At 37.7% G+C, this 25,379-nt stretch overlaps 2 protein-coding genes across 3 annotated transcripts in view; one reads left to right on the top strand and one right to left on the bottom strand.

The window, feature by feature from the left end:
- Positions 1-5,426, top strand: part of ADAM10 (ADAM metallopeptidase domain 10) — a 42,196-nt gene extending 36,770 nt beyond the window's left edge. For both annotated transcript variants that reach the window (XM_057398518.1, XM_057398528.1), the window contains 4 exons: positions 1,107-1,215; positions 1,491-1,711; positions 2,570-2,696; positions 3,160-5,426. In XM_057398518.1, coding sequence (XP_057254501.1) covers positions 1,107-1,215; positions 1,491-1,711; positions 2,570-2,696; positions 3,160-3,254 — 552 coding nt within the window. In that variant the 3' untranslated portion in view covers positions 3,255-5,426. The remainder of the gene's footprint in view (positions 1-1,106; positions 1,216-1,490; positions 1,712-2,569; positions 2,697-3,159) is intronic.
- A 3,298-nt stretch (positions 5,427-8,724) lies between these two features.
- Positions 8,725-25,379, bottom strand: part of LIPC (lipase C, hepatic type) — a 54,524-nt gene continuing 37,869 nt past the window's right edge. Inside the window, exons 2-9 of the mRNA XM_057398463.1 lie at positions 24,515-24,702; positions 22,547-22,726; positions 20,607-20,724; positions 19,013-19,246; positions 17,412-17,654; positions 13,762-13,882; positions 12,809-13,027; positions 8,725-9,859 (exon numbers count right to left, since the gene is read on the bottom strand). Of these exons, the coding sequence (XP_057254446.1) occupies positions 9,754-9,859; positions 12,809-13,027; positions 13,762-13,882; positions 17,412-17,654; positions 19,013-19,246; positions 20,607-20,724; positions 22,547-22,726; positions 24,515-24,702 (1,409 nt within the window). The 3' untranslated portion in view covers positions 8,725-9,753. The remainder of the gene's footprint in view (positions 9,860-12,808; positions 13,028-13,761; positions 13,883-17,411; positions 17,655-19,012; positions 19,247-20,606; positions 20,725-22,546; positions 22,727-24,514; positions 24,703-25,379) is intronic.

The raw sequence follows: 25,379 nt of genomic DNA, 5'->3' as shown, positions 1-25,379 counted from the left end.
TATCATCCATTGATATTGCGAGGCGCTGTATTATGAAGTGATACGGTTTCAGTACTTACTGGAGAAGTGTTTAAGATTAATCCCCTTTTTAATAAAAATGTTTGATTTATTGGTTCCAGTCAAAGAGGCACACACCAAATACTAAGAACAGGTAACAAATACCAAGCTAGATTTACTCTTTGAGAAAGTTCCGCTTAAAGCGTTTGTACAAATTGGAGTATGAAAGTGGTTTATTTCCTAGTTCCATCTTTTCATTTTTCTTCAGTCATGGTCAAGTAATTTTCTTGCCTTAGAAAATGAAATATACTATGAAAACATGTTGAATTTGGTTTAATGAAAATATGCAGTTCCTCTACCCATGTGTATGTAATACAGATGTGCAAGCATATAGAATTACTCTGAACTGCCATTAGTTTCCTGTGTTAAAGAGGCCATGGCAGTTGCCATAAAATATTGATGAGAAGCGTCTTATAAATTGATCTATGTTTACCTGGAAGCAGAAACAGGTTACAGAGCTGTAATTCTGTTTTCTGCAGTCCAGGCTTTTATTCAAGTGGTACTGCTTGTAATAATTCTTCAGCTAATTTAGAGTCATTTTAAAGGCTGAGGAATTGTCCATATAGTTCCTTGATTTTGAAACAAGAATATAAACACCCTGGAGGGTATTTTTCTAATTTTTGTAGCTGAAGGGTCGTCCCACAGTGGGATTAAACACAGAATCTTTCCTGTCATTAATTTCATTATTTTCTGAGATAAGGTATTTCAAAGACATGCTTTTGATTATTTTTCCTGAGCAGAGTTTTGATGAATCATGTCTCAGTGTGAATTGCAGTGCTGGGAGAGTTTTGCTCTGAGGCCCTAAAAGAGGGTACAGTGTGGAAAAAAAAATAAAAAAAATTGCCAAGCAAGCCTAAACACTGCAGTTGATTGACTGTAGGGTTTTGTGTTTATAAACTTCAGACGAAATTCAAGCTGTTATTATTACTGATAAGCACCTTTAGACCTATGATTATACTTTCAGCTATTAAAAATTAATATCTTTTCTAATGTCAGTGTGCTTAGAAGTGGAGTTGATTTTTGTGTTCTCTTGCTTTTGTCTCAAACAGCAATGTGCTGGCTCTATCTGTGAGAAGCATGGCTTGGAGGAATGTACATGTGCTAGTTCAGATGGCAAGGACGATAGAGAATTGTGTCATGTCTGCTGCATGAGAAAAAGTAAGATTTGTCTGAATTGTATGTTTAAACATAGCAATAGATATCTGAAATCTTCTTGGGGTGTTTGTATCTCATTCATTCATGAGAGCATACTGCAGTTCTGTTCATACTTAGTTTCAGATACATACTGCATTGTATTTTCTAGAAGATAAATAGTGTATTTTGTTGTTTTACAGATTAGTAGAAACTTAACTTTTTTCAAAAGCATTTTGAATGATTGAACACCAGAGTATTTATACAGTTTTTAAATTGATTACTTTATATTTACTTTTCAGTGGACCCAGCTACATGTGCAAGTACAGGCTCTAACCAGTGGGAGAGACACTTCGGTCGTAAAACTATTACTTTGCAACCTGGATCTCCTTGTAATGATTTTAAAGGCTATTGTGATGTTTTTATGAGGTGTCGGCTAGTAGATGCTGATGGCCCTCTAGCTAGATTAAAGAAAGCAATTTTTAATCCAGAGCTGTATGAAAATATTGCAGAATGGATTGTGGTAAGTTTGGGTTTTTTTTTTATCTTACTAGTCTAATGTAAAATTTTCTTGATTGGGAAGTGTTGCTGTGTATATACAGTACTTCAGCATCCTGAATGTCCCATCTCTGAAGTTTGCCCATCCCTGGCAGTGTTCAAGGCCAGGTTGGAAGGTGTCCCTGCCAGTGGCAGGGGGTTGGAACTGAATGAGCTTTAAGGTCCCTTCCAACCTAAACCATTCTGTGAATTCTTCAAAGTATAATCAGTCTTTGTCTCACTGTTTTTTTTTCTATAAACACCTTGAGTGCGTCAAATATTTGGTAGATTGAAGGGAATGGAAACAAGTAACAAACAAGCAAATATTTTGTGTTAATACCTCTGTTCACTTCACTGTTTTGGTGTTAATGTTCACATTTTCAATTTACTTGGGTTTTCCTGGTTTTAAGTCTTCATATTTGAATGCTCTGATTTCTTTTTAGGAACTAAATTTATTGATCTCAAGCATTTCTTATTTTTATTACACTTTAGATGACCCTTTCCTAATAACAGACTGGGAGGAGAGCTACAATAAAACACCATTATAGAGCTGCATAGTCAATTCTGTGTAAGCTGTTGATTGATTTTAGGCTTATATAGCTCTGTTGTAATGAAATACTCATTTGATAATAGAATGGATCTGAAGTATTTTGGATTTTCTTTTTCCTGTGTAAGAATTTTGGGGCTGTTTTTCTTTAAAATGCTGTGGTCATATTTTAAGTGATGTTTCAGAACAGCTTTTTGATGACTTTTAGAAGGCAAAGGAAAGCCATATTTCATGACTGTTGTCTCTTATGCATGTCTGCCAGCCCACCAACCCCAAATAATATTTTCATGTTTTCAGGCATATTGGTGGGCAGTGTTGCTTATGGGAATTGCCTTGATCATGTTAATGGCTGGTTTCATTAAGATATGCAGCGTTCATACTCCAAGCAGTAATCCAAAGTTGCCTCCTCATAAACCACTTCCAGGTGAGTACGTAAAGTTATTAAATTTAGAGTAACGTTTTATCCTCAACTGTTTTGTTCTGAAGGGAAGTTTCAAGTGTCCCAACCTACAGTTGTTAGTCTGGCCAGTGTGAAACTAATTCACGTTAGTTTCAAAATGAAATAAAATTCATGCCACTGAAATAACTTGGGCCATATTCTCTTATACATAATATGCATATCAAAGGAAAGCTTTGAAGATGTTTTCCGCATCACAGTTCCTTTTATTTACTGTTCCATGCTATATTTTTTAGAATCGGCCTGTTTAAGAAACTGCTGTTGAGATACTAAAATGTATTCTGTAAATCCTCCGTGCAGTTAATAATCTATTTAAAACCTTGCAGGTCTGAATCTGGAGGCTTTCAGAAATTGTAATCTGTATGGCAACTTTTCTAGAAATCATTTCTTTTAAATTCATTTTAATAATGTGCATCTTTCTTTGGAATAGGCACTTTAAAAAGGAGGAGACCACCCCAGACCACTCAGCCACCACAGCGGCAAAGGCCCCGAGAGAGTTACCAGATGGGACATATGAGACGTTGACTGCAGCTTTTTGCCTTGGTTCTTCCTAGTGCCTACAATGGGAAAACTCACTCCAAAGAAAACCTAATAAGTCATTGTCCCCAGTCTTAACTCTCAAAAATAGAAGAGGAAAAAAAAAAAAGCATGATATGCCCTCAAAACAAGTGGAAATGGTTAATTTTTAATGAGAGAATCTTCCAGCTCAAAAAGAAGAAAAGTGGTTTTCTTGCATATTTTTAATTTAGTGGCACAAAGTCCTAGAGTATCGTGGTTCTTTCCCCCTTCTGTGCTCTTCATTGCTGCATTTTCTTCACTTGCAGGCAAATATGGCTGTAGGAAAACTTTTACTCAAGAATTTGGAAAACAAAAAGTTCTATTTTTCAACTGCCAGACAAGACTAGGAAGCTAGACCACCTCAGCACTGGAGACATTACTTGTCAATGTATATACATTGTTATATGCAGACATGTATTTCTAACGTACACCCGTACTTGTGTGCAATTGTAAACAAGAGAATTGCAATATGGATGTTTTCTTTGTATTATAAAACTTTTCCGCTATTAATGAAGAAATTACTGTTTAATTGACATACTCAGGATAACAGAGGATTATGGTGTGTAATGGTCAAGGATCCTATGATGCTTTACACAGCAATTTGGAATCAAATCAAACTTTTTATCATGATCAAAGTTGTTTCAAGCACTCATTTCATCTTTGTCAAACAGCTGCTAAGACATAGCATACAAGATTGAATGGTCTTTTAGAGATATACCAGGTGTTCTGCAAACTCTGCAAATACCAGAATGTTTCAAAAATGTTTTATAGAGGTGTCTAATTTCTTGTAGCTCAGCATAAATATTCTCATTTTGTCTGATTCAGTTAAATAATGAATAGTTTGATGAAATATTTCCATGCTTCAGTAGAAAATCCTACCTGTTATTCAGCTTGTTCTAAAAATTGCAACCGATTTATTTGGGCTGTTTAGATGTTCTTACAGTACAATTAAGTTCATGTTCTGAGGGATGTGGAAAGAAAGAAAGGCTGTAGGTTTTGTCTTTTTTAATTTATCAGATATTTGAATAACGCTTCAGCATGATACTGTTGATCGATAACCACTAGAACTACTACTGCCCAGCTACTGTGGCAGCATTCAAACTGTAGTTAGGACTACCAGTTTTTCCACAGTTTTATACCAGTAGTGAAGTTCAACAGCACAATGTCCCATTCCAAAGTTTTTATGACGAATGTAAATAATTGGCATTTTTGAAAGAGGAAACAAAAGGTGTCTTAAGGTGCTTACTGCTATGCAGGAGATGAAAGGGGGCATTACAAAGTGTTTAAGCTTGTGATATATTTATTGCTTGTTTTCCAAAAGCACCAAGCTAATTAGAGATGCAAATGGCTATAATTTTCCTGGCTTTGCTTAGGAGAGAATTTACTAAGGGTTGGACAGGCTTCCTTTGTTTGTTTTTGTTTTGTTTTGTTTTTTTTAAGAGTATAAGGTTTACACAATCATTCTCATAATGTGACGCAAGCCAGCAAGGCCAAAAATGTTACAGAATATAATGGGATCTCTTCCTTGTAAACTTGTACAGTATGTGGTAACTTTTTCAAAATACAGCTTTTTGTACATGGTTTAGAGACAAATTTTGTACATGAAACCCCAAGTCCAATAGACTATATAAATAATTCTAAATGATCTTAACTAGTTAGAAGTGTGTGTAGTTGCTTTTAAGTCATTTTAAATACCTATGTTTTAAGACTGTGCAAAGATTGGAAGTGGGTTTGCATTTCTAAAATGGTGACTTTTATTCAGCAAGAGTTCTTAGTAACTTCTTGAGTGTGGTAGACTTTGGAACATGTAAATTTTTTGCCTGTAATGTTATCCTGTGGTAGGATTTTGGCAGACAAATGCTGCCGTATTTTAGTTTCAGTCTAAGTTAAATGTTTTCTGAAAACAGAAATGTGCACTGAACTCTCCACTGCAAGTCAAGACGTGGTAAAACCGAAAGAAAGTTCAAGACGATGAAATGGAATACTACTGTCAATTTCATGTCCACTGTGTTTTATACAGTATCTTTTTTGTTCACTTTGGAAATTTTTACTAAAAATGCAAAAAATAAAGTATTGTGCAAAGATATGTAAGGTTTTTTGAAACTTGAAATGCATTAATAAATAGACTTGATGAAATCATCTTTTGAAGATCCATTTACTTTCTGAACCCTGAAATCAAAAAGGAATACAGATTCTATCTCTATTTAAGTTTTGGTTTTTCATGGAAAGGGGCTGTCATGCCAAAAAGTAACTGGATAGTCTTTACAATATCCAAGTGCACCTCCCAAATTTAATATGTAGGAGTGGATGGGTTTGTGTAACCTTTTTAAGGAAAAGCCGTAAAATTACCTTTCAGTTACTTGTATGATTGCAGAACAAAAGCTTTCTCTGTTCTTACCTTCAAAATGGAAACTGGTCACTAGTGGGGTATTCAGGCCTGGCTGCGTTACTACTGAATGATACCTTCTGAAATAAATAGATGTTTTTGCCGAGGAATACTGGAGTAAACACATAATGCTCTGAATGCACAACTGATGGGTAACACTTTTAGAAGTGAATTAGCTTTTTGCAAAGTGCTTTAAAACTGGTAAGCTGGGTGTCTGTGTTTGTTGGGTGTGCTGTATAGTTGATTTCATGAATAAGGCTGCTTTTTAAAGTCAAGTCCTGCCAGCTAGGCTCATTCTTAGGGCTGTTTGTTGAGAATGGCCTCCTTAGACATCTGTTTCCCTAACTGAGCAGCATACGCTTTGATGTAATCAAAGCACATGCAGAGTTCCTTCCTCACAGTACCTTCTGATTTTTTCCCATGGCTGGTTTTTTTATATCAAAGTGCTTCCCCTTGTAGCTGAATAGCACTGTCAGGGGCAAAGGTATTAGAAGAAAATCAGTTGGAGCAGAGCCCTTCTGCAAATCAGCATCATAGGTCCGTAATAGGTTCGGTGGTGGTTACAGTTACATTTCTATCTAGGAATGCAAACCAGAGGGGTAGAAATAATGCCCAGACATCTAAAATATGCATTTTGTGTCTATCTTAAAATGTGTTTGGGGAAATAAAGGTGTACATAAATAGCTGTAATTTTTCTAACTAATATTTGACCTAATAATCCCTAGTTGTAGCTATTTGTTTATTTGTGTTGTATTTCTTAATGCTTTAGTTATTAAATATATACATTCACCTTTGGGGTAGAAGCATGTATAGTCGGAATGGTGTGGGTGTGAGAAGGGCATCAAACTCCTCTTAAGCTATGAAACTGACTCTGTCAGTGACTCACTGATACAGATTGCCTTTAACATTCCAGTATTTGGGAAAAGCACACAAAAACGTAAGAAGGAATTTTTACTTCTGAATATGGAAGTCCTTTATGACAGAGAGGTGATGCAAAGAACAGCGTTCATTGTGTCATTCTAAGCTGTGCTTGCTCTGACGGGAGCAGGTTCCTGATGGCTTTCAAGGTCTCAACTCAGTTGTTTGGAGTGGCACAGGAGCAATTCCAATGAGCACAAATTAAGGCATCACTATAGGCACTTGCAATTGTACATGTAACTATAGTCTTATGTGCAGGCATTGTAAGACTGACTATGCAACAACTTGGGCTTTATTTAATTTTTATATCAGAAATCAGTGTAATGGCTGTCAAAACACAGGGACAGGATTTATTTGGACATATTTCTACAGAAGACATCAGAATATCTTCATATCTGCAAGAGATCAAACACAGAATGGTCTTTTAATTTTCCTATTTGATTTATGGAAGTTTTCAAGTTGCTTTATTTGGGGATATACCAGTCAGTTGAACTGGAGAACAATTCTTCTCACCCAGCCTCCCCCCCACCTCAAAATCTTCAGAAGCCCTCAAACTGCAGTATCTCATTCCCTGAGTTTCAGCACCCTGTAGATACCTCTTTTTTTTTCACCTGCTTTTCCTGATCTAGTGCTTGCAAGCTTGCTTCTCCTGAAGTTTAGATCCCTTTATCAGCCTTTTCACCACAGAAGAGATACTAAGGTGAAAGAAATGCCAATTTAATGTCTAAAATGTTAAGTGTGTTAGGATGTGTAACTAGAGGAAAAGCATGACTCGAAAGGCTCTTTGAATGTTTTACGTTATACAAATCTCATTAAAAGCTGTCTTGCCAACTCTCGTGCTCTTTTTCTTTCAGGTATAGTGAAGCACTAACATTTTTTTCTGCACTGGAGGAGCACAGTCCAGTTCTTTCTAGCCTTTGTCTCTTGCTCTGTCATCTTTCAGGATCTTCTGACAAAGCCCATTGAAGAGCAGGGTAGGATGTGGTTCTGAAAGCTTGCAGAGTTCATAGCTTAATGAATGGCATAGATAAAATTCACGTGGCGATGTTTCAGTTCTATAAATGGACACATCTTTTATAAACAACCCAACCTGTAACATGAGAAGTAAGAGTGGCAGATCTAGCTTCTTCTAAAAGCAAAAACTGAATTCTAGTGTAGGGAACAGTGTAGGGAGATGCGTAATTTGACTTAGCCACGTGCATGCTTTTCAGTCTCGTTTTTCGTTGTGCTTTCAACACTAAACCGGCCACATCATCGTTTGTTCCTTCTCTGTCATTCTTCAGGACACAGTCCATTTTAAATTTATGCACCTAAAACTGCTGTCACTGGGTGTCTAACAATTAAGTGTCTCCAGTGGATTATAGCATATGGTGTTGCTGAAATGTTCTCTTTCTGCGTGCACTCCTGATTGGACTTTCAGCTACTGTATTTAAGTGATCAGTTTATAAGTAAGCACAGAACATTGTACAGAGCTGTAATAAAACAATTGTGTCAGGAAATCAGGGTACCAACCTGAAGCTTTGAATTAATCACATTTTAATTTTTGACAAGGTAGAAATGCTTTCTGTATTTAAGAAAAAAACCTTTTTTTTTTTCTTGAGCAAAATCTTTTAAAGCAGAAACTTTCAGTGCAGACCTACAGGTTCTTTTATATGGAATTTGTATCAAAATCTATAAATATCTCTCCTAATCAAGAATCTACTCCAAGTGACCATCTTAAATATTAGGTTAGCTTCTGAAACATATACCTCTGTAAGGACAGCCATTCCCATTTGGAAAGTAAGTATCTTCAGTTCCCATTGTATTTGGTCAGCGTTTTTGGTTCAGGAATAGTAATTACTGAGAACAGCTTTCAGAAGTTAAAAGCTAGTATTCTGAACGGCTGGCAAAGATGCATTCATCATTTGATCACTGTTTGTTGTTTGCAGGATTGCTCGCTCTGCTCCACTTGTTCATTTGTTGTGCTTTTTAAATAAATCTCACTTGCATTCTGAGAACATCGATATATTTTGATTCAGATTCCCCACAATATCTTGGAATGGAAAATATGCTTGCCCCAGGCCTGAGAACGATCTCGCACATATTTTACCATTTAGAGAACATTAAAAACAAGTTACATTCAGAGCACAGAGCTGTAGAAACATATTTTTTAATGAATCTTGTGCCTAACATTACAAAGTGACAAATTAAATACTCTGACATACAAACATTTCAGTATGCACTAACCATAAAAATAATCTGAGACAATAATGTTTATGAAGTTTCTATTCTGACATAAGAAACAAGGGAATTGTATGTCTGAATTTATAAGATCATGCACTGAAGATGTTTGAGGGTTTTACCATTTTCATTTATTCATGTAGTTCCAAATAATACTAAAAATCTGCTAAACAGTAATTTAAAATCTAAAAATCTCCAGGCATTACCTGCTCATGAAAGTATGATTTTAAAGCAAAAGTTAACTTAGTTGTGCTAGAATTGTGTGTAGTATAATAAGCATCAATAAAATAATTCAATTACTAGTAATTTAAATCAGTGCTTTAAAATGGTTAAACAACAAAGCATTTTTAGGGTCATATGGTTATGAACAATACCTCAAGCATTCTGTATGTTGAGATGCATTTTAGTTTTGGAATTCTATAAAGTAAAAAGCTCAAACTCTTTGTTAACAATTTTATCTATTTGGGAATATTTCCTTCTATGAATTAACGAATTTCCCCTTCATGAGGAAATAATACAAGAAAGTTTTAACTGACAGTAGTAGCTATTAATGTTTCAAAGTATTTAATGGGAAATGAGGCTTTTTTTCCCTTAAATTGAACAAAATACAGTTTTCCAAAAGCTTATCGAGATGATTCTTTCCAAGAGCAATTCTTCTATTCCTAGTGAGCGGCTGTTTCTCTAAAACTTTAAACAACTTAAAATTGAGAGTTGCCTTGAAATCACTCATTGATCTCTTTGAGAGCAGGCTCCTAGATGGACAAAGCACTATTTCAGCTTACTATTGCATCACAAAATCTAAAGTTTTAGTATATTTTCTTCACCACCTCTGAAACTAGCAGGATATTTAAATGTAATGTAGCTGCATCTTTTTAAAACATTTTGCTAGATGTGTATTATTTTGAATGTATCCTGGTGAGTTGTTGATTTTTGTGTTCTTACTCATTTTCTGTTTTGCCCCTGAAAGCGATCTTCACATCTCACGAATGTTTTCTCTTGTGCTGGATAAAGGTGAAGGTTGTCAATGCTTTGAGAACAAAACGTCGCTCTAGAAAGAAAACACAGCACGTAAGCATAAAGTTACTTTTTAAGGCTACTATCTTTATAAAAGTGTGCTCTCTAGATACACTGAATCTGACTTTATCTTGTCTTTTACAGGAAGGTGTCTGTTTTCACCGGCTTGTGAGGAAAGAGATGTATCTGGCTACCAAATAGTAGGTGAGTAAAAGGAGCAGGCAACTGAGTGTATTATCCCTCTGTCTCTTTCTGGTGTCATACACGGCATGCTTTTCTCCATCACATACCCGCACTTTTGTCTTTGTATTCTCGATGGCCATTGTTTCAACTCTTACTACCAGGGTTGCACTATTTGGCCTGCTAGCCCTTAGCTGGAGACTGGTATTTAGCTGAGGTCATTAAAAATTTGTTATGTAGGATGCTAAACCCACCAGCAACTCCATATGCTACAGAATTTTTTTCTATATATGGAACTCAAATATGTTAGAATCTGGTATTTTATTGCTCATAATTGTCTTTTATTAACTACTTTTTATGCCCTTATGTTGTGCCTAAGTGTTTCTCATTAGATAATCTAACAAAGGAAAAGTTATCATTCATATAAATTCTGCAACTGTTGTGAGGTAAAGGTATGTGGAGATAAAAATATTGTCAACAGTTTGTTCAAATGCTTGAGAAAAGGACCAAACAGCTCAAAACACATCTTGTGTTTATTACCATTTTTCAGTATTGGATTTGCAAACTTCCTGTTTCTTTGATCCATTATGTTTGGTCTTTCCAAGAACATCAAAATCTACAGGCTCTTCTCTTTGAAGAAAATACTTTTCCTTAAATGTCCTTTACCCTTCCTTCTAGAATCACCTAATAATCTTTCATTTCCCCATCAAGCATTAATACAGTATTTCAACAGTAACACATCATTTCCATAACCATGACCAGATTGCACAGAACAAACCCCAGAGGGTTATCATTATCCATTAAAATCTTGACACAAACTCCCATTTATGCTTGCAGCAAAAAAAACTTGTAAGGAGCATTAGGTACCTCAAGATACTAGCATCATTTTTGTTAGTATAACAACTACCCGCCTCTCAGATACCTATTTCTTAGGATTTCTTACATAGTACATCAGCAGTAATTGGCTTGTGCCAGGTTATTGACACAGCTGTATTGCACAGGAGCTATCTGGTTAGAAAAATGAGTATACCTGACATGATCTTTCCACAGCCTTCATTCCCAAGGTACAAAAATGTGTAGTTAAAGAGCTCTCTGATTTGTGGTGTATACTACGCTATAATTTGCTCTAGAAGCTAGGTCAGTACTGATTTGGGATCATCACTTTTAAGAAGTAGCTTTTGATTGCAGGAGCATGTGCCAAGTGCTGCGTTAGGAAAATACCTACAAAATACAATTCCAGGGGGACAAAATCCAATAAAATGTGATCCTTTCTCTGCCTCTCACCACACACAGATTGTCTTATGAGAATGTCTCTTTCAATTGTTTGATTTGCCTTTTTTTTTCAGTATCAAGGAGATGCATCTCTGCCAATAAGTATTGTTCCACAGAAAGTCTTCAGTAGTAATAACTGGTGCTGGTAAGAAAGAGACTATAGCAAGGAAAAAAATCCCCTTCCAAGCCTGAGCCACAGTTACAAGGTAAGACATGCTTTTCTCATTAACCTTAATTAAACTGCTCAGTAAAAATTCTCCAAGGATTAAAGCAGTGGAAATCATTACAATTCTTGTTATTCTGTCTTCTGGCAGAAATTTCTTTGAGTGAATAAGCAAAAGTGTCATTAGCGTTGCTGTACGTAGAGAACAGAGCCACTCAGACTTGGTGATACAGTTTCAAAGCAATCAGCAGGGGAAAAAGGAAAAACGAACACTTCCACACACCCTCCCCACACACCCTCACACCCTACCCCCCCCCAAAAAAAAACCCAAACAAGACACTAACTTGTTTGCATTCATATTTTTTTCTTCAGAAAGCTCATTTCTAGTGCTACTTCAGAGATCAGCTACCAAAAGTCACATCACTGAATTCACACTATTTAAAAAAGAACAACCAGAGTGCAAAAATTGGTGTCAAATGCCAGTGAAAGTATGATATGTACAAGTATGTACAGTCTTCTTGTTTTCGAGGACTGCTCACATTCTGCTCACCCACCACAGGAATTTCAAAATGTCTGTAGCTGAAGGTTTGCTTCCACAATGTATCATTTCAGGAACCTCTTACACAGCCTCCACGGTGTAGTAACTCCTTATCAGCTATCAGACACTGGACTGGCTCTTGTATGGATGAGGTAAAAATAAGGGAATTTTGAACCCTTAACTTCAATGAATAATGAGATAACTGTGTAGTTCTAGATCTGATATTTTAGTGAAAACTTTCAAGAATGGAGATGCTGAGTTTCTCTATTAATTACATACTGAAAGTCAAATAATTAAGATTTAGCATATTTTTTGTAAGTAGGAATTCAAATTTTTCATCACATTAATGTTGGAGCCAATATTTATCTTACAAAGTATCTTGTTTCTTTGAAATGTCATATGTTCCTTATGGAGTGAGATAATCACATTCTGAAAATAAGTCACAAATTGTTATCAGTTATTGTAATTAATTGTGTGGAAAAATTGCATTGCAGAACTTGTTAAAATTCTTCCTTGGATATGTATGCTGACTCCTCCATCTTCTATTCCCATGTATCAACAAAACCACCACCCAAGGCTACTGTGCCTTAAACTCAGATGGTGAGCCTGAACATTTCCTACTATTAATTTCTGACCTAAACCCAAAGTAATTATTTAATTCACTTGAAAATCTTGCAGTCTGATAGGAGGGGGCAAAGTCAGTTATTGTACATGGATAAATTCACCATTGGTGAAGAGTGCTGGGACTCAGATGCTTGCATTTGAATGAAAATAACCTGTGTGCCAAATATCTGTGGTGTTATTTCAAATTGTACTTTCAGTACACTTACTTTTGCTGTGTTTCCCCTGCTTTCACTTTTATTGTCTTCACTATAAGGCCTGGTTGACGGGTGCCTTTTGTCCATGTCATTATGGTTTGAACTGTGTCCCAGAGATTTTCCCAAACTGCAGTTCCTTCCCATTTTAACTTGATCATTATTACCTCACCAATATCAGTGTCCAGGGTGATGAGAAAAGAGTAGGTTTTATTCCCATTTATACTTTCAGCTCTGCAGAAAACAAAACCAGAATAATGCTGTCTTAATTATTATGGTTAAAGTGAAAAAAAACCCAAACAATTAGTTTGCTCTTCTCTTTAAAACCAAAGAAGGAACTATGTTTCCTCCTCCTTCTCCAAAAGGGACCCTTACTGTCTCTAGGATACTCTTCCTCCAGGTGCATAAAGTGGCAAAATATGGCAACATGCTGAAAAAGAAGTGAACAGCTGGAGAAGCCTGAACAGCTGGTGAAGCAGTTGGGGTTTCTGACAACAAAATAAAAGGTGTCCCATAATAGCATCTACGTTGTATCTTTTGTCTGCTAGAGCAAATTCTGACCCACTCTGTTGCCTTCTCTTCTGTTAATGCATATGGTGTCTATCATAAGAAATATCCAAAATTATTTACCTTAATTACAGCTGCTTATTTATTTGTGTTTTAGTTTATTAGATCTCCCTCTGTTACCCATGAGATGGACCAGACACAAGTGGACAGGATACTTAGCATTCAGGGAAACTTCCAAGATTACTAAATTTGGTTTATAGAGATTTTCCGTGCAAAGCCAGTATGAACATTATAAAAGTTTGTGATTTTTAGGGAACATGGGTGAAGAGAAGACAATTTCCAGTTCACCTTCACTTACCTGTACTAAATCATTTCACACATAGCAATTTACATACGTGAGAGTGTAATAAATTGGCACCTTCTTTCTCACTTGCATAGTGATGTGTAATATCAATACTTACAGTGTGATGGGCAAGCTTTTAGCATCCTCCTTAGTGCCTGTCAGAGACATGGTAAAAGTTGGCTCTAAATGCTTGCCTGGGATTTCATTGATGAAGTGGATCTTGAACTGATAATGATAGACTGTAGAAAAGAAGAATTTGCAAAGTGATAAAATTAATAGTCAAAGAAGCAATAGATTTCTCAGGCAAAATAATATTGGATTGATACTGTATTTTATTTTTTAGACAGATGTGTTGCAATCAAATCTTTTTTGTTGTTGTTGTTGTGATTGTTGCTGTGCTGTGTAATCCCTTGGAGTTTGGAGATCTGTTGCTCTATTTAAAAGGATGGAGAAAAAAAGGAAAAGGGTAACCTAGTTGAGTTGCCTTTGTAGATAAAACATTCTTCCATGGGAAATATTTCAGCTTTTCTTAAGTTTAGTTTTTAGAATTTCTGGCAAGCCCTCTATGTAATTACCAGACAAATTCTTATGACTGGACATAGCTAGAGATGTATGACACAGATTGAAGAATTTACGCAATGTAGTCAGGCCTCTTCACTGATCAGCTGGAAAATTGTCCTGTGAAACAGATGACTCGCAAACTTTCTTTGACTGCATAATAATACATTGTGCTTAACATGCATATGTTAACAATGTGACTTTGTTCAAGCACATTACTGTAAGAAAGATATCATTAATACTTTGTGATTTGGTGGATTTGTAGAAGAACAGTGTTTAGGGAAGTCTTTGAACTGAATATTGTCAGAATGAAGAATTAAATCTTCAGAGTACTGGTTGTGAGCAGCTTGACATCAGCAAATCATTAAAAAAAACCAAACAAACCCCAACAACCAAATCCTAAGAGTTAGAGGCCATGTGCACAGAGATATTATCAACTAGATCTGAATGTTCAGAACTCTTCTGTCTGGTGATTCTACCAGCCACCTTCTGACAAAACTGATTTAGGTGTTAAGGAAGAAAACCTTAAGTAACTGCTATTAACAAAGATCACAGAGTATTTGAAAGAATTAAAGGTGCTTGCATTTATCCTTGCAATCTGATCAAATTACACATGGGAAACTGTCCTCGTAAAATATTATTGCACACTAGTTTTTGAGTAGAAAGATGCTCTTTGCTCATTTCCTCTCCTCACCCACTTCAGGCTTGGCTACATCTGAGAGTGGATCCACCATACTGCTGTCATCTTTTTATGTACGTGCACAGATCGATTTGTTTTGTGTGTGTGTGTGTAGCTCTCTGTTCACAATGGAAGGCATTTTCTGGAAAAGCTGTAACTTTTTGTGTTGTTTCCTAGTTAATGTATGTCAGTGAACAATGTATTTTCCCTAGAAAAGGTGCCAGAAAACAAAATGGCTGCTTCTTTGCTACAAACCTCATGAAGACAAAGCAGGCAGAGGCTTGTTTATAGTCCCTTTTATTACTAAACTGTCTTGAGTTTTCCCTCAATGTAAAAATTGATTATTCTAGTGTATATTCTGATAAAGCCCAGGCTTTTACTGTGGTTATGACACTCACTTTAGGGGAAAAAGGAGAGCATATTCACATAAAAACTCTGACTCAGGGTCCCATCAGAGCTTTATTATAAATGTTAACTTCTTTGTAACAAATGTTTTTTGTTTGAACTGGATTAAAGTGCATTCCAGAATATAATGCCATTAACTTGAAAAATGAAACACCAGATTTTGTGAGGGCGCGGAGCACTGTGAAGGATAATGCTGATTTTTCTGAAATTTCTTCTGTTTGGGCTTTTCACGTGATCTTCAAACCTATTTTTTTTTTTTAAGAGCATTACAAAGATGACTTTGTCTGCACCCTCCCACAGTTGCCGCCTTGTTTGGGAACCTTTGTGAAAGGAGACTATTGTCTGGAGCACCACTATCTGTGTATGCAGCAAGGATGGTTTTTTGAAGCAAAACAGTTCCAGGCATCAAAATGCAACATGTTTAAATTGAAATCAAAGCCAGCAAGACACAGATATTTTACCACAAGCTGAAACTATCTCCGCATCCAAAGAACGCACCATAGGGATCGTGTTTCTGTGCCCAGGCGTGGTGCCCTCAGAGCAACTCGCCTTCCTCATTCTGAGGGTGACCTGACTGTACTGCAGCAAAGTCACACTGGGAGCTAGGCACAGCCTATGGCATCTTAAAATGTACTTAAAGTCGCTTCCTGAAGCATTTTTAAAAGTATAAGATGAGATCCAGCAGATTCAGCTGCTTTGAGTATCCTTGAGGGCTGAGGAGACCCCTCTGGAGTCATCACTTGAGTACTTCACAGCTGCATTAGTGGAAGACGTCAAAATTATTTTAAAAGTACCTGAATTCGTGTGGGTTTTTTAATCTGTGCTATTGCAGCTGAGTACCAGGCACTGCGAGGAGACAAGATGTGTAATGCAAGCAACATTTATAAGCGCTTTTCCCCAGGACCGGGAAGCCCCTCAGTGTCCGTGCCGGGGCGCACTGCTGACATTCCAAGTGCTTCCCCAAGCCCAGCATCTTGGGTAAGGGACAAGCGGGCTGACCCGCTCTGAGAGGAGAGAAGCACCCACTTTCTGGCTGTGCCAGGCACAACAGGCCGGGGAGTGCAGTGGTGCGGGGCCTACATGGCTGCTGGGGGAGCCTGGGGGCAGGCAGGGCCCTGGCGCTGCCGCGCTGAGGGGAGGGTAGGGCTGTGGTGCAGTGTGTGCCTGCGGGCGCACGGAGGAGGTGGGAGCTGCTCACAAGCCCTGAGCGGGGCCGCTGCCTGGGCTGTGCCCTGCGCTGCTCGCCGTGTGCCGCCTCGGGAGCCGGGGAAGGAGGTGGTGAGGAGGAGCAGCATGCAGCAGAAGTACCTGCACTGAAAGCCCCTTGGAAGAAGTCCCTGCCATTCGTCCCGCACAGTCCTGCTTGTTCTTGCTTGAAATGCACGCAGAGCTTTCCACTAGGTGAATGTTTGCTCGTCAGCAGCAGTTGTTTTCAGTCTCTGACAGCTGAGGCGCAATCAGCCTACAGCCAGGCCTGCACCATTTTGAGGCAGACAGGCCTCATTTCCCTGTCACCGTGCTTCCCTTCTGGTAATATGTGCAGGAAGCCACACTGATGGTCTCTCTGAACTTTGAAAGTTGTCATTTTGTGCTCTTGATAAAGTAATTTAATGGACTTCAGGTCACAGTTTTAGTGCTACTGTTCTGCCCTGTAAAAGTCCATGTTGTTCTGTTTTCTGTCCATTGTTTCAAAAGTAATATGTCACCTTGTAGGCTAATTGCAGATAAAATTTGGGCATACTTGGAACAGGCTGGTTTAGAGGCCTCCCAAAGCAATCCTGCTCCTTTTTTGGCTTGGCTGTATGCCTGCATATCTGATCACAAATTCACACAGGCCAGTTGCAGGAAGATCCTGTAGATCAGGACCCAAAGCATCCCCGAGGCCTCAGATCCAGTTAGCCAGCCTGTGGCGAGTATGCAGCATGCTTTTCCCCACAGAAACATTGTCAGGATCTTGATGAAAGGGCATCAACATGGCCTATGGGGATCCTTAGTTATCTCAGCAAATTTATTATTCCCATGGATTTTTATAAGCTTTAATAAATGAGTAAACAGGATCCCAAAGCTTAGGCTCATTTTCACACTCTGTGATTGATCTGGACACTGTAACAAGTATTCCCACAAACCTTTGAAAGGCATACGAGCTCTTGTTTTCAGAAAGAGACGTCTGCTTTTTGGGAGCCGTTCCTCCCTGATGTTGTAGCCCAGTGTGTTGCACCGGTTCTTTCTACAGCTGAGACACATTCCCTTGTTGAAAGTGTTGATGTCATTGCACCAGTACGCTGTGCTCTGCTTGTCATTGTGAAGCAGAGAGTCGATGAACAAATGAACTGACCTCTCATGAGCACATTTCACAGTTTGAGCAATGCCTGAAAAAATGCAAACAACAAAATTTTTCATGCCCTTGTGCCTCTTTCCTCTTCCTTGTTCCCACGTTTCAACTGCAGAGAAGTACAGTAACCAGCTTTAAGCAATATGTTATTGTTCCCCGCATGCCCTTTTACTACCCTTCACATAATTATTTTTTCCTTCTCCCCAGCCCCCACCCCTTTACATCAAGATTTTGCCTCAGAAATCGTAGATTGTAGCAACTTTACTTTTAGGATCATTAAAAAATAGTTTGGCTGAAGCCACCTGGTAATAAAATTGAATAATTTGCTTAAACTTCTCTAGCCTGTTTAAGACTGTAAATATGAACCTTGATTTCATTGTCCTGGCTGTTATAGTCAATATGAAATACAATTAAGGCTGTATACAGTCTTTCAGATCATGCCACATTAGAGGCAGCAGTCGCATTCTGAATGGTTGAACAGTGTTGTCTGTTGGATGCTTACCCACTAATGTCATCTTTTGTCCCTATCAGAGTGACAAACTCTCATGTTGAATTGAATTCTGTTTTCAGCAACTACTGAGGGGAAATGACCAAAAAAAAGTATTAAAACCATTATTAAATACATAGGTCTGATTTTATGAGAGGTAACTTTTTCTTCTGTGTCATCAAATTACAAAAGTTTCCTCCTGTGTAATTAAGATACATCATGATGGGCTGTTTTTATGTGTTTTCACTGATAAACTTTCTAACTGATGCTTGGTTTCACATTTGTTATGAATTAGGTGCTATCAAGTCTACTCTTAGGCAGTGTGTTGATAGTTGCATCAGTACCTTATCTTTTTCAGTATGTTGTATCAGTTTCTCTATATGTTTATGTTTAGGTACATTGGAAATAAACTTCAATTTATAAAACCCAGCCTCAAACACTGGCAGTCAAGTCCTAGAGAAAGCCTCATCTGTGCACCTGAAGGACATGGAGTTGGGAAAAGGTGAACTAAGGAGGTGAGTAGTACAGCCCTGTGTTTTATTTGATTTGAAATAATTAATTACACACTAGATTAATCTGGCTTAATTAGAATAATTTTTCTCATTTCCTCTACTGCTAAAACAAATACCTTTGAAATTATTCAGAAGTGCTTGACAGCAGGATGCTTGTGGCCTCATTTTCTGAAGTGCTAGGCAGCCAAATTCGTTACTGGAGTCAGTAAGAACAGTTTGAACTCAATACATGTGAAAATCAGATAACCAAATTTTAGAAAACAAATTTCTTGCATATAATGGAAGGTAATACTCTCACTAGATACTGTTTAAGACCATAGAGATCTGTAAAGTTTCCCAAAGATACCCTCAGTGCAGCTGCAATGCTTCTTCCCATTTTGTGCCATTGGTTCTTACCAGTGATTCCGTATTCTGCAATGTGGTTATACACATGCATGATGTGACAGCCAGGCTGAAAGGTGCCTCCATTGGGGTAAAAGTCGAAATGAGCCACAGGCTGCTTGATGCCAACACTGAGACCCATGTGCTGTTTAGTGAATGTATGAATCGCGTCTACAAAGTTTGCATCATCTGGAGATAACCGGTCTGTTGGTGACATGCCTTCAAACAAGGGACCAGCGGGGTCAAGGCCTGCAATAAATGCAAATAATCCAGTTGTGATGTAGTGCAGGTAGGCTGTTCTTTTACTGTTATGAGAAAATTTTGTGATAAGTGTTTAAAAAAAGACAGCACTGGTACTTTACAAGGTCTTTCACCATAGAAACAATGCCAGGAACACTTGTCGTGCAGAGGGTACAAGATCACACCAAAAGGTAAACACAGGCACTGTAATAAGCAGTAACTGCTGCATGCACAAGGACACAGACCCAGAGATCGATTTGTTTGTTATAGACGAACCACGCTGCTCCTGCTTTATTACCTGAGGGATGTTTACTTAATTTTGTTTTCATACTCTAGAGGTCATGCATTTCAGAGGCCCTTTTGAAGATACCAGTCCCACAAGGATGACTTTTAGCCCACATTTAGGACCTGAAACTTTATAAAGCTTCACTTACTGCTTGAGAGACTGTATGTCTGCTAGACATTTTTTCTAATAATTGTTCAGCTTAAAAGCCTTCAAGGCAAATTATTGCAGTATTTAGAAAAATAATATACCACTGAGGGAAGTCATACTGACTTCCGGTGTACGAGATGTTTTTGCATGGTGCTCTTTTTTGTTGGGAACTGATTTATGGAGAAAGACTGCCTGCATAGCTTAAAGCTGCCCTCAGTTTTGAGAACAAGCTTCTAAAGTTGGTATTATGGACTAACGTAGTTGCATAGACGTAACTGGACAAGACTATTAATGCAGGCTACAAGCAGGCATGTCACCCTCAAGACATGCAATTAGTTTTATTTTTAATAGCTTTTACACTGTGAAATATTCAAGCTTATTGTTACAAGTCTGAGTAATTTGCACTGAAGAATGCATATAGGCGTTACACAAAATACGTTTTAATGTGGTTAAATATTTTCTACTTATTATCGAGGTTTGATATACTAATATGCTTTGAACAAGCAGCACTGATGAACTGAAGTCCTTCAGTGTGCACACAGGTGTAGTATACCACATAGTGTAAAATCAGCTTCTTGGCATGCAGGCACTGTCACAAGAGCTGTTGTGTAAGGAACTGTGATATGTGGCAATGAATCCACGATCAGAATTGGAACTTCAAACTAGTCATGTGTATTTGCCTCTGTGAAAACAATCAAGTGCTAACTTTGTTTAATTTAAGCCTCTATTAGGGATACAACATATGGTGATACTTCATTTTGAAAAGTGTTTAATTAAATTTCCTAATTCTTAATTTCTAACACAGTGGGTTGAATCTTCTAAACTGTGGCAGATATTGCTATTCAACAGCTAAATTTTGATGTGATATTGATACATCAAATATCTGTGTAACTTAAATCCACTGACTGTTATATTTCTTAAAATTATGTCTCTTACCTGTAATTCTTCCAATCTTGTTCGTACCACTGATAAAACTTCCAGCAAATCCTGAAACATGAGCTCCTAGGCTGTACCCAATCAGATGAGCATTGCTTCTGGAAAATTGAATGGATTCCTGGAAGACAGTGGCAGCTTGATTTAGATGCAGAAAATGTGAAATGTAGACAGTGAAATACTTTACTACAAGCTAGGAATACCATGAATTACAGCACAGGAAACTTGTATGCTCATGATGGAAGTCAAATGAGGTGTGTGGATCATGCATTGAATCTTTCCTGTCTGAATGTTATTCCTTGCCTCCTTTTCATGCAGCAGGAAAACACCACACATTTGAGCACTGCTACTACTATCTAGATCTTAAGCATTTCATGTGAGCTGCAAGGCTCAAAGTTTTTCTGACTTGTAAAGAATTTCCCTACTAACTCTTGGAGTAAGAGCGCTGAGATTTAGTTTGATTTTATTCTTTATTAGAATGTTGCACAGCACTGCAGTTTTTGTTACAGCCACTGAGGATATTCCAAATTCTCGCCAGCCTGTAAGCAGACAGAAGCATAACTATCTAGTTAGGACAGTTAGAATGAAGAGGTTTTTCACTGGTAAACTCAGGAGGAGTGCTTTTCAACAAAAGGAAGGTGTACAGCTTGAACGCACTCAGTTGAATGATATGAAAATTTGTGGTATATTTAAATCCTAGAGCATACTGTGGTACAAGAGAAGCTACCTACAGTGCTGGAGCAAGGAACTGTTTATTCAGACCTCAATTTGTTTGCTGACAGTGGAGAAATCACAGACTGTCTTTAATTGTTGACAACGTGGTGTGTCCTCCTGGGAACTGGACAAAGTCCACCATTTCATTCATTCAATAATTAAACAGCTTCAAAATATGACTTTAGGCTCAACTTAAACTACATTTGACCAAGAGCTAAGGTTTGTTTTAATGCCACAACAAAAAAATAGTGACTCTGGCTCTTCTGCCTTCTCTTCTGTGCCTGTTGTCCCTAGCTGGGCATGGTACCTGACAGCTTCTTCTAGCCATTCCTTTTGAAAGCAGCTTAGCCATTCAACAGTATTTGCTACAAATCTTTTGGCTTTGCAGTGTATTTCCCTTTCACCTTAGGCCTCACCATATTCAAATTAATGTATTAAAAAAATCATTGTGAGGTCCAGAGGTATAATTTAATTCCAAATTAGGTAACTTAAATTAGTACTGGAGATAAAGGAAATAAGAGTTGCCTGGTTTGTATGAGTGATTCTCATTCTAGTGTTTGCTTTCTGCGTTTTCTTCAGTAGTGCTGGAGACCAGCGATGCCTTGCAGACTTGTCTGCAGCCTTTTCAATCTAGCCATGGCAACTGCTCCCTATGTAGTAGTTTTGATAGGAGTCACTATGTTAACATGGCCCTATACTTGCTGCTCCTTCCCTGTCATCTTGTTTGTGTGGCATGTCTGTCTGCTTGAAAGATCTCCCTTTACGTTCTGGATCTCTAATTATTTTAGAATAATCTTTGAGGAGCTGAGGCAAAAATCAGACACAATGGCATTCTTGAATTCTGCATTAAAAGCAGAAGATAAAAGCACAGATAACATGCCCCATTTTACTGAATAACCACTTCCAAATGATTATGTGTGTATGCTTTCAAAGTGTGGGACTCTCAGCTGTCTGGACACATGCTAACTGAAAAGCTAAAATAGCATGAAGCTTTTTCACCTCTAAAGATATATAAAAAAATAATAAGCAAGAGCACTTGCTTTTTTTTCTCCTGCATAATGGAAGTTTTATGAAGTCGTGAAAGTTTATGGAAGAAAAACTTTCAATGTATTAAAGAAATATAAGGTATTGAAAAGAATATCATTAATCAGCATAGTATTTCAGAAAGGTGGCAGAAGCATAAGAACAGATAAATAGGCCTTTTCCAGAGAAACATGGGTGGCTCTTACCTCCAGCCATTCCAGGAAGTTGGCTATCTCCTGCCCTATGTAGCGTGTATTCTGTACAGCAATGGGGTAGTGCTGGTGAGCAGATACAAGCCAGTCTGCAACGATCACATTAATTTGTTTTTGCTGAGACTTCAGAGCTGCTGCCATTTTCCAAATCCAACTTTCTAATATTCCATCCACCTGTTTTATTAAAAAAAGAACAAAAAGCACCTATTCTTACTGTAAAGCAGTCTCTGCCAAATAGTTCTTGTTAAAAGCTCAAGGAAACAAAAACCGTAATATAAAGAAGGAGGGTGTATGCTGATAACTAGATTTTGGCAGCTACAGCATGCTTCAGTGCTGAGAGTCTTTAGATTTTAGTGGAAAAAAAAAAAAGAATATAAGTGTATAATAATTTGTCTTGTAATATGAACTGTTATCGGTGATGACCCAGAATATTTACAGTCATCCTGAGATCATTGGTATTGCTGATTTACTGATTAAAAAGAAAGACAGAAATGCCCAGAAAATTTCTGATTTCATTCAAGAATAGATGTCCTCTGTATGTTTAAATTAAAAGGCTTGGAGAAGGAGGGAACCTGGAGGATTGCAGACCAGCAGGCATTTACTTCTACAGCCATTCCATTCTGAGGTTTGGTGGACCAGAATTATTCAGAATTCATAGAATCATAGAATAGTTAGGGTTGGAAAGGATCTTAAAATAATCCAGTTCCAATCCCCTGCCATGGGCAGGGACTCTTCACACTAGACCATGTTGCCCAAAGCTTTGTTTAAGCCTGGCCTTGAAGACTGCCAGGAATGGAGCATCTACCACTTCTTTGGAAAACTTGTTCCAGTGGCTTACCACCCTCACAGTGAAGAACTTTTCATTTACATCTAACGTGAACTTCCCGTTTAAGTTTAAACCCATTACCCCTTGTCCTATCACCTACAGTCCCTGATGATTGCTCTTGCATCAATTTCCTCAACTGATAGAACATCCTTATCTCTTCTGGTATTTTAACAGAATTTGGGAGTTGCACTTCTAGGTCTCCATGCATGTTCCTCTTAAGAGCCCGACATGTCTGCAAACTAAGTTAATGTGAATGGCAGCAGCTGCAGTCATGTACATGTTTTTTGTCTTTGAGGAGGGTCTAGATTTTGAACAAATTCTGTTTTGGGAAATTTGGCTAAAGTAATCTAGGGCAATATTTCATCCAAAGTCAGCTCTGCTGGTTTTTTGTCAGGGAAGTTCTATGCATCAAGGGTGTTTTCCAAAGTTTCTTTGTGTATTTGCAGATGTTCAAAAAAAAGATCCATTTTGCTTCCTTGTTGTGATGGCATGGGTTCTACGAGAATCAAGGATCTGTTTAAATGATGTTATTTCTTATCCTGCCTTTTGTTTCAGCAGCCAAGAAGCAGCTGATCAAAGGTCCCATTAGTACAGCAGTGCTAATGCTAGGCTTTTGAGAAAGGTTTTCATGGGGGAATTTTTTCTTTGTTACAGTTTAACTGGAAGCAGTTCAGTGATAATTCATTGACAACGAAGGCTTCATTTTCAGCTGAAGGGGCTTAGTGAGGAGCTCTCTTTAAAGGTGTATCTGTGAGAAAGATATGGGGAGATTGTGTGCACTTTCCATTAAGTGTGTAAATGTGTGGCAGTGAACATACCAGAGAAATGAATCTGGTATTTAGTTCTCTAGAAGCATAGCACGTTAATTCAGCTTGTTTGAACTCTCCAATTTAAATCGCGGCTGACCCTAATTCTTGGCATGGGACTCCCATAAGAAAAATTGTCTGTAGATTTCCTTCAGAATCGTGGTGGGGAATATCCTCTTTATATTATTTCTAGCTATGTTTGCTACCAGGGGAATCCATCTTTCTAATCACAAGCTTTCTTCTGAAGTTACTTTTGGCAGAAGCATGAAGAGAAGGAAAGTATATCAAGTCACATGTAGTTTGAATTAAACATAAAATGTGAGTTCATACCGACCAGCCATGGACTATTATCACCAGAGGAAGAGAGGCATTGAAACTGCATTTATCAAGAGTCTCCAACTGATTATAAAAAATCCTACAGTCTTCTTTAGTTGCATCTGTATAGAGTCGAAATTTGGTTGCAAAGTTTTGGTGGTCTTTCTTTGTCCTAGTGTGCTGACTCTGCGATTCCTGTGCCTCTGAAATGAGATTTGTAAGGATGGAAGAAGTTACTAGTGAAACAGAGTTTATAAGACAGAGTAAACTAGTAAGACTGAAACTTTAGCTGTGTATAATTGCTGCCTACTCCAGGTGAGCCTAAGCTGTACATTTTGGGTCTAACTAGTGGTTTCTTTCAAAATTTGAGATGGTCTAAATGTGCCTCCAAGTCCATCTATTTGAGCAGTAACAATTACACAGGAAATCTTGATCTCATTACTATGTGCCCTTATAGAATGCATAAGTATTTTAAGAACCCAGCACAGGTGTTGTGACTTTACAGGCAAGCACATTTATAGTTATTAACTCTGCAGGGCATATCTTACTAATGTGCATTTGCTAGTAATTGTTGAGCAAGCTTCATTACACTAAAATAACCATTTTATTCAGGGTTATAACTCTGCTTGGAAACTTAGTTTACTGCTTAAAATGACATAACACATAATACATGATTCTTTTTCTCTAAAAAGGCGAGATGAAATGGTCTTGTTCCAGTTGAAGTGTTTTGGGTGGTTTTGTTTTTAGATGAAATAGCTTGGTACATATAGGATAGCATTTTTGGAAATGTCTGTTAACTACCTGGGATGCTGTCTGTATTTAAGAAAGTGGGGGCAAAGTGAATTGTGTTTCATCAACATTATGAGCTTAGAAGGAAAAA

The sequence above is a fragment of the Pezoporus wallicus genome, unplaced genomic scaffold (assembly GCF_028554395.1).
Source record: "Pezoporus wallicus isolate ANWC-B61680 ecotype Strahan unplaced genomic scaffold, APGP_CSIRO_Pwel_v1 contig_3952, whole genome shotgun sequence".
NCBI lineage: Eukaryota > Metazoa > Chordata > Aves > Psittaciformes > Psittacidae > Pezoporus > Pezoporus wallicus.
The sequence above is the reverse complement of the archived record's forward strand: the minus strand, read 5'-3'. Positions and strand labels throughout refer to the sequence as shown.